Below are 13,344 nucleotides of genomic sequence, written 5' to 3'. Positions count from 1 at the left end.
TACACATCTTTTTTTCTAAAACGTAGCGCTTATAACACTTCTCTTAACTCATAACTGGTTCATCTTGAGTCATGCAAAGAACGAACACACACACACACACACACACACACACAAGTTCCAAATTTCTATTAGCTTTATTAGACTTTGTACAGATTAGAAAACAGAAACCTATTCACATAATAAAACACCATCTGTCACATTACAGGCAGAGATCAAGAACAGACTTTCGTCATTGTAATTGGAAAAACTGATGCAGTCGACTCAGGAAGATGGAGACTCGTGGATGTCTTGAGCATTAACATTTATTACAAGAGCTCAATATATTATTGGACATTTCTGGCACAGAATGACACATTTCGAAGCAGAGCAGAATAAACTGATGATGTATTGATTGTTCAGTTCAGCCATTCGTGCACAGCACCAACTCTTAATGTCCCCCTCTACTCAAAAAAGTGTTTTCCTTCTGTTCCAGTCCTCTCACATGTCTGACATTGACTATAGCGAATGTATCTGGTGTTTCCACATTCCTCTCCTGGAGGAGGAGATTTCTGTGTTTCACTTCTCTGCAATTTGAAATTCTAAAGAATCCTGTTCGAGCTACATTTGGTACGTCACAAATACAGAAAACCGATCGCTGTCCAATATGCAAATGTGAGACCGGAAACTTCCAGAGCAGCAGAGGCAGCGAATCATGAGACGACGACAGGTGTGTCACCAGACAGTAAGCGTTAGCATTAGCAATTAGCATCCACGAGAGGATGCCAGGTGTGTCAGCAGACAGTAAGCGTTAGCATGAGCAGTTAGCATCCACGAGAGGATGCCAGGTGTGTCAGCAGACAGTTAGCGTTAGCATGAGCAGTTAGCATCCACGAGATGACCGCAGGTGTGTCAGCAGACGGTAAGCGTTAGCATCAGCAGTTAGCATCCACGAGAGGACGGCAGGTGTGTCAGCAGACGGTAAGCGTTAGCATGAGCAGTTAGCATCCACGAGAGGACGGCAGGTGTGTCAGCTGACAGTTAGCGTTAGCATTTGCAGTTCATCTCTCCGATGTTGCCCCTATCCATCTAGTTGATCACATTCTTCCACCGGTCAACCTAGCGCGAGCAGCGGTGGTGGGCGGAGCCTGTGTTATTTGCATATCATGAATATTCATAGTCTCAGAATTCCTCGATGAGGGAGAGAGAGTGGATGGATTCAGCCGCATTTCAGAGGTTTTGTTTAACTTTTCATTCGGTAAACAATGTTAAACAAAATATATATAAACTTCGACATCACTCGCCCTCCTCCTCCTCCTCCGCCCGATGCTGGACACGAGAGGCGAGCCGCTGGGCAAGCTCCAGGCCGCCCCCCCCTCGCACGTCCCGTTTGGCCTTCAGCTGCCCTGCGACCTGGTGTCCGAGGTCGGACACGGCCGTCTGGACGAGCCGCAGTCGGGTCTCTCTGAGCGAACGCCTCATTTTGGCTCGTCGGTTCTGAAACCAGATCTGAGAGAGAGAGAGACGACAATTCATGTGGCAGAAACAGAAGAAGAGCTGCTTCTTGCTCATACTACAACAGCATGTTAAACATTCCTTGTGTGTGTCTGTGTGTGTGTGTGTGTGTGTGTGTGTGTGTGTGTGTGTGTGTGCGTGTCCGAACCTGTATTCGGTCCTCGTCCAGGTTGAGTTTCCCAGCGAGCTGCTCCCTCAGCTGGATGCCTGGGTAACAGTTCACCTGGAACACAGTCTCCAGTACGTTCACCTGCAGGAGACACACACACACAACACACACACACACAACACACACACACACACACACACACACACACACACACACACACACACACACACACACACACACACACACACACACACACAACACACACACACACACACACACACATTCAAGGATTAAGTCACGGGATCTATCTTAGGATCTATTCTTCTGAATGACTGATTAACTACCTGGATGACTGATTGATTGATTGATAGATTGATTGATTGATTGATTGATCGACCGACTGATCAGTTGATTACCTGCCCGCTGGTAAAGGCGGTCCGCGGTCTTCGGCCGACGTACCAGTTGGACGTCGGCCTGTGAGCGTTCACCTGCTGAGGTTGTTGTTTGGAGCAGAGACCAACGTGTCCTCGGTTTTCCTTCTCGGCTCCCATCTCTGGATTGAAGGAGAACATTTAAAAATACGAGAGCAGAACATCCCACATAAAAATCTTTACAATTAAAATACAAGACATAATCCGTGTGAAAAACATTGACTGTGAAAGTTTAGCTAAAATAATAGGATTGGATTTTGGCTTCAATCCAAAATGAAAAAATGCTTGTGGTAATAAAACATATTGAGATTTTTTTTTTTTAAACCCAAACGTTTTTCCAACAATGGGATTTAGGGCATTTTGTTTTTTGTTTAGTTTGTAATTAAAGTTGGACAACATCATGAATAATTAATGGCGCAACTAGAGAAACTAGAAACCCAAGTTATTATATTTTTGTATCTTTTCATCTGTTGCTTTCAACAGCTGAAACATGAACGCATACGAGGGTAATACATTTTACTTTTTCTTTTTAAGTAACCCATTTTCTCATACATTGTGATTTAAATATAATAAATACTTAAAACGTTGTTCTTCAAACTGAGGGTTGATTTACAGGTGGACTCTTTCCCATTGGTCAATATCCAAAACCAACATTTAAATTTGAACAGGCAAAAAAAAAAAGATATTAGAATAATGAAAATGTCAGATTGCAGAAAAATATAGAAGCCAATCTCGGTAAAGTTGGGAAAATATCTAATTAAAATGACTGAGCTCGGCAGCCATACAATCACACAAATAAGAAAATGTATCTGTACTTGTAGAAAATTTGGAAATTAACAGATTTTTTTAAAAAGATTTTATATGAAGTAGATTTTTACATTACAAAATGTTTTACCTTTATATAGACTTATGGTATTTACAGGATATTCTGCTGCTCTGTGTCAGACTCAAACTAAGATGTGTTAAAACTTCAATATTGTAACGATGATGAAAATATAAGAATGGGTCAATTTTAAATTTCCATAATTGCAGAAATGTTTTAGTTCAACAGTAAGAAACAAATCCATATTGTCGTTAAAGAGAGAGAGAAAAACCCAGAAGCCTCTGCTCCTCACCTGCCCACGGTCTGTGGAGCTTCTGGCAGATTCCTGGTCGTTCCAGCTCCGAACCCAGAATCCGATCGATGGAAAACGCCGGTCTTCTCTCTGCCGTCACGACGGGAGCCATGACGACGTCAGATCTGATCAAAACTGATCAATGATCAGCCCTGAGAGCAGAGGAAGCCCCCGGAGTCAAAACAACCAAAACAAAGTTATTCTGGTTTCTGTGAAAAAGAAAAGGAAGAAAAATCCATACGTCGATTTGCTCAAACTCTGTCGGTGCTTCACTTCGGGTCCGCGGCGTGAAATCAAACTGCTTCTGTCTGAGGTACAAGTCGAAGCAGCAGGAAGACAAACTGCAGAGAGGCTGCTTTTAAATGGGAGTGGAGGATTTACACCGGCCACCAATTAGAATTAAGAAGTGTTTTTTTTTTTTTTTTTTACATGTGAATGAGATTCCCTGAGGTTCCATACAGCAGCTAATCTCTGCTGAGTGTGTGTGTGTGTGTGTGTGTGTGTGTCGACGTTACTTCAGGGCAGAGCATATTCAAATGTTGAGTTTCCTGATGAGCAAAAAAAAAAAAAGGAGAGTCTTAGGGCTGCAAATAACGACTCTTCATAATCGATTAGTCTATTGATTATTTGATTATAAATAATTTCCCCGAAACTCCAACATAATGTTTAGTTTTGTCCACACGCCAAAGATATTCAGTTTACGGCCACAGACGAGCAAAGAAACCAGAAAATATTCACATTGAAGAAGCTGAAATCAGAGAATTTTGACTTGTTTTTTTCATTTACGATTATCAAAATAGTTGACGATTCATTAACTAATCGACTACTACTAGATTAACTGTTGCAGCTCTCCAGAGTATCTGCAAAGGTTTTTAGTTGTCACCTTAATGCGTTTGCATGTGCAAGTGTGTGTGTGTGTGTGTGTGTTTTCCCCTCGGGTGATATCCTATACGAGTGAATGTGTGAGATTAAGGATTTCTAAAACTGCCACCGTGACACAAAAACAACCTTTTCTTCCGAATTACCAAAGTAGAAAATTAGTTTAAATTCCCCCCCACAAAAAACCCCATCCGTCCCTCTGTTACAAGGCTGCGACTGAGTTTAAACTAATACTAATGATAATGATGATGATGATGATGATCCACTAATGCCATTAGCCTAATCTGTGTGTGTTGTGATGCAGACGAGGCTCGTGTGGAAGCAGCAGGGGAGGAAAAGACCCTTTCAGCAGCAGATTAGCTGCTGTAATGAAGGAAGGGCCGCCGCCGCCGCCGCCGCCGCCGCCGCTTTAAACCAACAGCACACTTTGTTTATTTATCCCTCGGTGAAAGGCGTCCGACGAGGCTAGAGAGGAAGTGCCACCCGGAACGCTTGCAAGGAGTAGTTCCACGGATTTACACTTCCTCCGGAGGAAGAGACCAGAAAGATATTAATCTCATTTGAGGAATGAGCTGGAGGAAAGAGTGGCGGTTAGCTTTTTATTAAAGACCGGAGCAAGAGGGGAAAGGGAGGGAGGCTGCAACTGAAATAATTCAACCAAAACGTCCCTTAAAAACCCCCACAAACTCTGGTTTTTACATTTACATGAAATGTGTCAGATTCCGTGGTATTTTTTGTGGCCCGTGGCCTCCAGGCTGCGTATCAAAAGTGACATACTGAAAATGATGACAGCATTATGTTAGTTTCTTGACTAATCGATTTGTGGTTTGGTTCATAAAAATGTTGAATAATGTCGATCGCGTTTCCGAAAACCACCAAGATGATGTTTTGTTTCGTCCACACACCAAAGATATTCAGTTTGCTGTCACAGAGGAGCGAAGAAACCAGGACATATTCATATTTAAGAGGCTGAAATCAAACTACTTGAACCGATTATTGGATTATCCAAATTGTTGGCGATTCATTTAGTAATCGATTTCTAATCGTTTAATCGATTAACTGTTGCAGCTCTACATTATTTCATAGTTAGTCTTATAACATTATCAACTGACAGTGGGAGTCACATTGAATTATTAGAGGCAAACCGAAAAGGCCTCTGCCGATTTCAAAAGATTTTGAATTTCTGATAATTCCGCTTAAATATATATATATATATATATATATATATATATATACATTTTTTAAATCTGTAAATGATTCCTTAGATGTCCTTATCAAACCTTTGACAAAGGAATGTAATTGAGGCTTGATGATGTTTTAGTTAAACCATCAATGTTTATCATAAATACCTATGAATAAAAAGGAAAACACAAATATAACCAAATATATATTACTTCAATGAAGAAAACAAACAAAATTTATTCTTAGTAAACTGTAAACATAAATGCATTGTATATTCTGAACGATAAAAGATTTCATATCAGTTAAACATAAGTGCAACTTTTAGGGACGTCTGTAACAAAAAACTCAAATATGCCAGATTTATTTCTCTCCTATCAAGATCCATGAATTATTTCCTGGGGAATTGATGAAATATTGAAGAAAGTGGAAGAAAAAATTAAATTAAATCCTGGATCTGTGACAATTTTATCAGCAAATGTCACATCCTTCCACCAAGTTTTGAGAAAATTTGTTCTGTAGTATCTGCGTTTTACTGCTGACAAATAAAAATAAGTAACCCCAAAAAAAATCACGTCCTAATTACCTCTATGGAAAAATAAATTTTGATGCATTTTTAAGGAGTAGTAAGACATTTGTCTAAGCTGCGTTACAAAGTAGTAAAACAACGCTGGTCATGTGTTCAGGGGATACCAGTTTATTGAATATTTACATGATAAATATGTAGATGCCACATAAGTCACACAGAAACGATCAGAATGACAGAAGCGGTGTCGTAAATTGCTCGGTGAGTCTCGTCTAACTCCTGCTGCTGAAAAAACAAAAACAAAAACCACCACGACCAGGGGAGTTGTTCCTTTTCACATAATTTATTTTTTGTACAGTAAAACAAGAGGTTCAGAGGTTGCGTTGCGATCCACCGATTGGCTTATGCGGAGACGACAGAGGAGGGATGGAAGAAAAAAGGACATTTCTCCATTTCCTCTGCGCTCGTGTGGTTACACAGTATCTTACAAAGACGGGTAATCGTTCGGTTCTTTATCGCCCGACGGTGACAGAGCGATGTTTAGAGATATCGAGATGTGAATTCGATGCAGATCAAACAAACAAACTCCGGGGTGCGTTCAAGAACGCCACAACTATCGGGACGCAATTTAAAAAAAAAAAAAAAATCACATTGCTCTATCCCAACAACTAAAAAAAAAAAGAGGCTTTTTTTTCTCTATAAGAATAATAACCATACTAGATATTTATACCCTTATTTCTCTCTCTCTCTCCCTCTCTCTCTTTTTTTTAGAAAGGCATGCGTGTGTGTGTGTGTGTGTTGTTCTGCGCAAGGTGAACGTTGTGGGGTCGTTGAACGCAGCCCTCTGTGGTTGGTGTTAGGCCCCAGGCCGGGGGTGTGTTGGTTTGCCTTTACTTGGGGGGCTTGTAGGCGATCTTCCTACTCTTCATCACGGACCACCGGTGCCTCTTCATGTAGTAGAGCAGAGGGATGAGGATGGCCGCTCCCATCAGCATCTGACGGACAAGAAGAACAGAACAGATTGATTTTTTAAATGTCAAATAACCAGATTCATTATTCTAAGACTGTACGTAGTCGACGGCGTCGTCGTACCTTGAGGCCCATGCGTTTGCGCTGGTCGTGCTCCGGCTCGGCGGCCCACCGCAAGAAGGTGCACACGTCCTTGGCGACCTGGCTCATGGTGGCGGGGGTTCCTATGGCAACGGACACCCAAACAACCAATCAGCACTTTGTATTTACGCCGTACATTAAAAACAAGTAGAGTTTAACATGTATCTAGTCGTTTAAATAAGGGGGGGAAATGGTATTTCACAGGGGTGGGGCGATGTAGCCTCAAATGTATATCACGATATTTCAAGGAAATTTGAGATAACAATATTTACGACAATATGGAAGAAGAAAAAAATGACTGAACAACATTTTATTGGTGATTGCAGGCAGCAGCCTTTATCAGTGCAAACAAAATGAAGGGAATTTTCCCTCATTCTTTTCCAACTAGCTAGTGTCTAAATGCTATCATCAGCTAATATCGGCGCTTTAATAGTTTGTCCAGATTCGAGGTGCGACCCGACGCGCAGCTAATTAACGGCCCCACATTTACTGCACTTTGTCGTGGCGGTCGCAGGAAATCAACGTGTTTGAAGTATGAAGGAATCGCAGTTGTCATATTTGTGTTATTTCTAAAAGTACAGGTGTGTCTGTAAATTGATGGTGGTTTCAAAATGGAGGGATATATTATATTATATATATATTTTTTTAAACTCACCGTCCTCATACTCCAGCACCTCGTTGTAGATGGGCGGGGCCATGCCGATGGCCTGGCCGGCGAAGTAGGGGTTGTAGTAGAGTCCCTCTCTCACCGCCACTCCGGCCGGAGGCTCGCAGTATCCGGTCAGCAGGCTGAACACGTAGTCCTCTCCCCCGTGTCTGAGCGGAGCAGGGAGACAGACGCCGGCCGGTCAACATCAAGGGTGAGCACATTTCAGGTAATTTCATTACTGTCTGGCTTAAACGTTTGCTGGGCAGAAAATCTAGTCGCATGTTGTTGCTTTAGCCGAGTAAGTTGGTTTTTTTTTTTACCTTGCATTGACAATGTAGCTGAGATCTGGGGGCAGGGCTCCGTTGTTGGCCGCCCGGGCCGCCTCCGGGTTGGCGTAGGGCTTTGGGAAGTAGTCCGACGGCTTTCCTGTGCGAGTGAACATCTCTCCGCTCTCGTCGGGACCATCCACCACCTCAGACTGAACACAACACACAGGACATCTTTAAAACTAGAAATGGAACAGCAGATACGGCCGGTGGCACCACCTACTGGCAGGACCTAGTGACTACAGGGTTCCTACACATATTCCAGGCTCAAATTTCGTTCTTCTCAGTAGATTTTTTCAGACAATATTTGGCATCCGAGTACAAATATCAAGATGTTTTTTAAATAAATAATATTATATAAATGAATATGTTAAGTTTGATATATCATTAATAAATAGAATTAATAAATCCTTTTAAAATCCAACTGTTAACATATCACATTCTGACTGCGTTTGCTATTATATTGCGCTTCGTACACAAAGTCACGGTGATGTGTGAATTGGTATTGAAATATTGATACTGTCAATACTCATATTAAAGGTTTATATTTAAACTCAGTAATTTTGGGTAAATGTGTATTTTTATCATCAACAGGGGAAACAACAGTACATGGTTGATTAGTAACTACTTTTCCTTCCGCCTGTCACAGTCACGTGAACTACGACTCTGTAGATACAGCCGTGGCAGGTACAGTGATTGTGTTGCTATGGCGACGTTTATCACCGACCGTGGGGAAGATGATTCCGTAGACTAAGAGAGATTGAGGGGGATCGTCGGTTATTCAAAAATCTTTGGATTCAAGAGAAGTCTGGAAACAAAAATAATTTTTTTCCATACTCATCCAGACCCTGGGAATTACTAAAAAAATCAAATTCCACACTTCCCCATACTGCGTAAGAATAGATATTATAAATATATATATATATATATATATACAAGAGTGTGTGTGTGTGTATACTACTTAATGTAATAGATGTACACCGTCATTTGGAAACTGCTCCACCCTGGACTCTTATTCTTACACTAACTTAAGACACACACAGACTCACCTCCTCAGCGATGGTCTTGACCTCTTCCTCTGTGTGCGACACTCCCACCAGGTTTCGGAAGGCCAGGTATTCCATACTGTGACAGGCCGAACACACCTGCTTATACACCTGGTAACCACGGCGAACACTGCGGAGACGGGGAGAGAGACAGTTGATCCCCTACATAGGAACAATGAGGACTTTTGACGATGGGTCGTCCGTCTGTCCGTCCATCCCACCTGGCGTGGTCCAGAGAGGACAGAGGTCCAGCGTGACTCCAGGGGTAATTAGGTGGGTGGAGCTCCAGGTCCGAGGCCTTGACCGACTGGTGCAGCATCAGAGCGAGTCCAACGTTGCCGGCCGTGGCCAAACCCAGCGCCGTGAGGACGAACTTCTTTTTCCGCAGCAGGCTGGACATGGACATGTTGGCCTACGGACGGAGGAATCAAATGAGACGCCGACAGGGTCAGGTGTCATCCACATATAAGAACGCACAGATGATTATTTGACACAGCTGTTAACTTTATATATAATATATTCAAAAATGTGAGCATTTGCCGAGAAGGTTTTCTCTGGACAGTCAGGCGAGTGGAACTTTGAATTAGAGCCCGACTGATATGGATTTTTTGGGGTCGATCCCGATACACTAGCCTACATATATGTATATATGTATGTAATTAATTTTTTTTTTACCTGTCAATAATTCCTAAGATGTCGTCATCAAACCTTTATGACAGAAATGTATTTGAGGCTTGATATTTCAGTTTAACCTTAAACTTTATCATAAATAAAATGACAAATACAACCAGATAAATAGAATTTGAAACGAGAAGATAGACATTAATTCTACCAAAAATGCACATTCAACGGCTCATATCCTCTTGGCCGATAATATCGGTCGGGCTCTGAAGATAATATCGGACGATATTATCGGCCAACCGATATATCTGTCGGGCTTTCAATATAGAAATATTATTTTTTTATATATTGAGATTTTGCCAACTGAAGGATCTTTAAAAACTCTTTCCACCACTGACGTTAACACACACAGACACACACACACACACACACACACACACCAGAGTTACCGAATAGGCGGAGGGACACATCAGTGGACACGACTACTATCACCGGAAGTCCTCTCAGTCCTTGAAATGCTAACGCGCTAGCGGACGGATTAGCTACCGGCTACACGGGTCATTTACAACAACAATAAAACACTCACTGGCAGTTGTTGTTAAAAAGATTGAAACACGTTATAAACCCCACTGCGATCACCACACACACTCCGGTGTAACAGACCGGCGCCGCGGAAGGTTAACTTGGAAGTGAGGTAGTTCCCATTTGCCGGCTAGCTTAGCGAGTTAGCTAGCCGGCTAGCTTTGCTACAAAAGAAGCTACCCGCTACTGCCACGTTTTAAAAACAAGCGGTGACCTCTGTCGTATCGATATAAAAACAGCGGATCGTCCTCAGTGATTTAAAGACACACGATATATCACAGGCGGCGGCGCGCCGGGCAACATTAACGTGAGGACACGAGTGACCTTGTCTCACCCCGCTGACAGCGACCGGGGCTAACGTTAGCTCGGGCGAACAGCGCGTTTCTGTTTAAAAGGCGTTTCTGTTTTAGAGTCGTGTCCACCACCGCTCGTCCGTCGTCGTACCGTGGGCGTCTGGATGGTCTTCGGCGCGCTGAGCAGGGCTCTTCTCCCGCACCCCGACAGCACCGCGACTCGTAACGCCGCCATCTTGTCCGATAATCTACTCTCTGCTCTGAGCCGCGAAAGGAGCCGACGGACCCAGCGACGGGGCGGACACAAAATGTTTCCGGTGAGAGCTTTTCAAAATAAAATAAAAATAATAATGAGCATTTTATTATTTTCCCCCACGGAACGCCCCGGTTACCGCTCTCAGAATAAAACCACCGACACATAAAGATGAGTGGTGATTAATACATTATAAATTATTATAAATATTATAAATAATAAGATATACTAATTATGGAGAGGGGGGGATTAAATACGTTATATTTCTTCCCACTCCTTTTTTGAATATGTAAATTGAATAAATTAATGTTCATGGTTTTGTTCTTTTAGTTTAATTATTTTGTATGTGTGTTTTGTTGATAATTGTTTTTGTCTGCCTGCAATGGCACGATCATTTTTGATTTATTTTTATTTATTGTTTTTCTTTTCTGTTTTAATTTTATTTACATATGCAAAATAAACCTTTTAAATCAACCAATCAAAAGAAAGAATATTTTTTTAACATTGAGAAACACGAGTGAAATCAGTAATATAAATTTTCTGAGTGTTGAATTCAGATGCAAAAAATTCAGATACATAATTTCAATGCAAAAAAAATTGTGCCTTTTGAATTTCAAAGTTTGCTTCCACAAATGTGTCCGGTATGTAAAAACCTTGAAAGTGGTGCAAGTGGTCAAAGGTTTTACACTCCAAGTATAAAAGTAAAGGTTTATAGTATAAACCTATTATAATTTAGTACCTCATCGTATAAACTTTATACGATGAGGTATGTCAGTGTTATATATATATATTATATATATATCATACTCAGGCTATGCAAGGTCACAACATCTGTATGAAGTGCCTGTTATCATTTATATGTTGTTGATTTAAAAAAAAAGAAAAAGAACCAGATCTGCTCTATGGACTTCACTGTCTTTAGCATTTTCCCCTTTTTCTTTTTTTTACTTCAGTATCAAGTCTGCTCTTATTTTGAAAGTTACCATCACCAGCCGGAACTACACACCCAAGTTAACTTTGGCTGCCTTGACGCAAACCTTACACAACAGATTTACACAACATATTTTTTTCCGCAGTGTTTAGTAACACGTTACAAAAGCGATTATATATATTACACTGTATATATATATCATATATTACAAACATGATTTATAAACTTACACATATTGTCTGACATCTCCGTGATGTGAAGGTGATTCTTTGTCAGGACTGAGTTTCCATCCAGCGACAGCTTCATTTTTCATAACAGTTGACCTATAGATTGTGAAGTTGCTGGAGACCGAGCCTCAACAAAAACATGATAAAAGTTATGACAGAGTAAAAGAAAATATATATTAAACCACCTCGTTTGTTTTGTCCATAGCTTTATATATTGTTCTTATTAAGCTATTACTTTTGTGTATATAGTATATCTATTAAACAATTTGTCACTAAGTCAGTGACGAATAATTGAGAAGTATGTTTGGTGTCTGTACTTGATACTTGATATCTTTTTGTTGATTAACAAAACAATGAATTTGCTTCAACACTATGTTGATTTAAAATCAAGATTTAAATAATAATATTAATGACATAGATGAACTAAAAATAACAGAAATCCAACTCAATATGAGTTGTCTTTCTGTAGCCAGTGATAATATATGAATTATTGTTAATCGTTAATCAAAATCCTATCATACAGCCCCCGTTGATGCAAGGATCAAAGGCACACACACACACACACACACACACACACACACACACACACACACACACTCCTGTGATCTGGGATCTCATCACATATTACAGGTAGTGAATCCTCTCACAGACACAGTGGCGACTGAGTTACCGTACTTGACCACATTGGAAAATCCAAAACCCGCCCGAGACCACCACTATAATAAAAGAAACACCACTATAATAAAGGAAACGACTGCAGCAAGCAAACCTGAACTGGACAAAACACAAATCCAAAGTTGAAGGTGTTGTACCCGACCCCCTCAGCAGGCGGAAGCACAGCATCAAGAAATCAATAAAACTAGAGACACGACACTCACCGAGCGCTTTATTAAGAAATACCTGTTCACCTGCTTATGTGTGCAATTTTTGCCATCAAGTCAGTCAATCTGGGGGCAGCAGTTCAGTGCATTAAATCATGCAGACAAAGGTCATGAGCTTCAGTTAATGCTCACATCAAATGTCAGAATAGTTCTGCACACAGCAGTCTCCAGAAGAAAGGTGCCAAAGACAAAAAGAGTACCGAGTTCTGCACAGAGAAACTATTTACTCATATTTATGTGATTTTTTTTTTTCTTCCATCCATGGACATAAAATGACACTGAGGCCTTGAAGACATGAACATTGTTATCTACTGAGCACAAGCAAACCTGGGGGTGTTTGACATCTAGTGGCCATTATTGGTACTGCACATTGAAGACGTTGAAAAGATATGCAAGATTGCTTATCATATATATATATATATATATATATGTGTGTGTGTGTGTGTGTGTGTGTGTGTGTGTGTGTGTGTGTGTGTGTGTGTGTAGCTTGGGGCGAATATGTAAATGAAACAGGATTACTTCAAATACATCTCCAAAAACCCTTTTTAGACTAATGTTGAACTGTGACAAAGTTCAAAATCCACCAGAGACATAATAGATGGAGAAGGAAACTACAACCTGAACCGATGAAATATTAAGATACGTCCAAATGCCCCCCCGGCTCCTTTTGAAAACGAACCGAAGTTTTTTTTGGA

At 41.0% G+C, this 13,344-nt stretch overlaps 3 protein-coding genes across 5 annotated transcripts in view; 1 reads left to right on the top strand and 2 right to left on the bottom strand.

Moving 5' to 3' along the window:
* Positions 1–13,344, top strand: part of LOC118308749 (NACHT, LRR and PYD domains-containing protein 12-like) — a 988,189-nt gene that overhangs the window by 698,473 nt on the left and 276,372 nt on the right. The gene's annotated exons all lie outside the window — the stretch shown is intronic.
* Positions 914–3,860, bottom strand: hesx1 (HESX homeobox 1). Its single transcript, XM_035630195.2, has 4 exons — positions 3,147–3,860; positions 2,017–2,153; positions 1,640–1,741; positions 914–1,485 (listed from the first exon to the last, which is right to left on the bottom strand). Exons 1-4 carry the CDS (start codon positions 3,256–3,258, stop codon positions 1,273–1,275), a joined length of 564 nt encoding a protein of 187 aa, XP_035486088.1. The 5' UTR covers positions 3,259–3,860; the 3' UTR covers positions 914–1,272.
* On the bottom strand, positions 5,882–11,920 carry LOC118308783 (cytochrome c1, heme protein, mitochondrial). Of its 2 annotated transcripts, none has more exons than XM_035630173.2 (7): positions 11,772–11,920; positions 9,083–9,273; positions 8,865–8,991; positions 7,810–7,967; positions 7,496–7,656; positions 6,823–6,923; positions 5,882–6,725 (listed from the first exon to the last, which is right to left on the bottom strand). In XM_035630173.2, the coding sequence occupies exons 2-7, from the start codon at positions 9,265–9,267 to the stop codon at positions 6,621–6,623; spliced, it is 837 nt and encodes a 278-aa protein (XP_035486066.1). In that variant the 5' UTR covers positions 9,268–9,273; positions 11,772–11,920; the 3' UTR covers positions 5,882–6,620. The 2 variants fall into 2 exon arrangements, with proteins under 2 accessions (XP_035486066.1, XP_035486065.1); XM_035630172.2 differs by lacking the exon at positions 11,772–11,920 and adding an exon at positions 10,509–10,666.

The sequence above is a fragment of the Scophthalmus maximus genome, chromosome 6 (genome assembly GCF_022379125.1).
Source record: "Scophthalmus maximus strain ysfricsl-2021 chromosome 6, ASM2237912v1, whole genome shotgun sequence".
In the NCBI taxonomy this organism is placed as follows: Eukaryota; Metazoa; Chordata; class Actinopteri; order Pleuronectiformes; family Scophthalmidae; genus Scophthalmus; species Scophthalmus maximus.
The sequence above is the reverse complement of the archived record's forward strand: the minus strand, read 5'-3'. Positions and strand labels throughout refer to the sequence as shown.

Bases quoted from the DNA above. Each gene is read 5' to 3' on its own strand.
- hesx1 (XM_035630195.2), bottom strand. From the start codon at position 3,258: ATGGCTCCCGTCGTGACGGCAGAGAGAAGACCGGCGTTTTCCATCGAT. The intron at 2,154-3,146 runs GTGAGGAGCAGA...CCTTCAATCCAG, and splicing joins GCTCCACAGACCGTGGGCAG to AGATGGGAGCCGAGAAGGAA. The intron at 1,742-2,016 runs GTAATCAACTGA...TGTCTCCTGCAG, and splicing joins CCGCCTTTACCAGCGGGCAG to GTGAACGTACTGGAGACTGT.
- LOC118308783 (XM_035630172.2), bottom strand. From the start codon at position 10,592: ATGGCGGCGTTACGAGTCGCGGTGCTGTCGGGGTGCGGGAGAAGAGCC. The intron at 9,274-10,508 runs GTACGACGACGG...CTCCGTCCGTAG, and splicing joins AGACCATCCAGACGCCCACG to GCCAACATGTCCATGTCCAG. The intron at 6,726-6,822 runs GTACGACGACGC...CTTGTCCGTCAG, and splicing joins GCAAACGCATGGGCCTCAAG to ATGCTGATGGGAGCGGCCAT.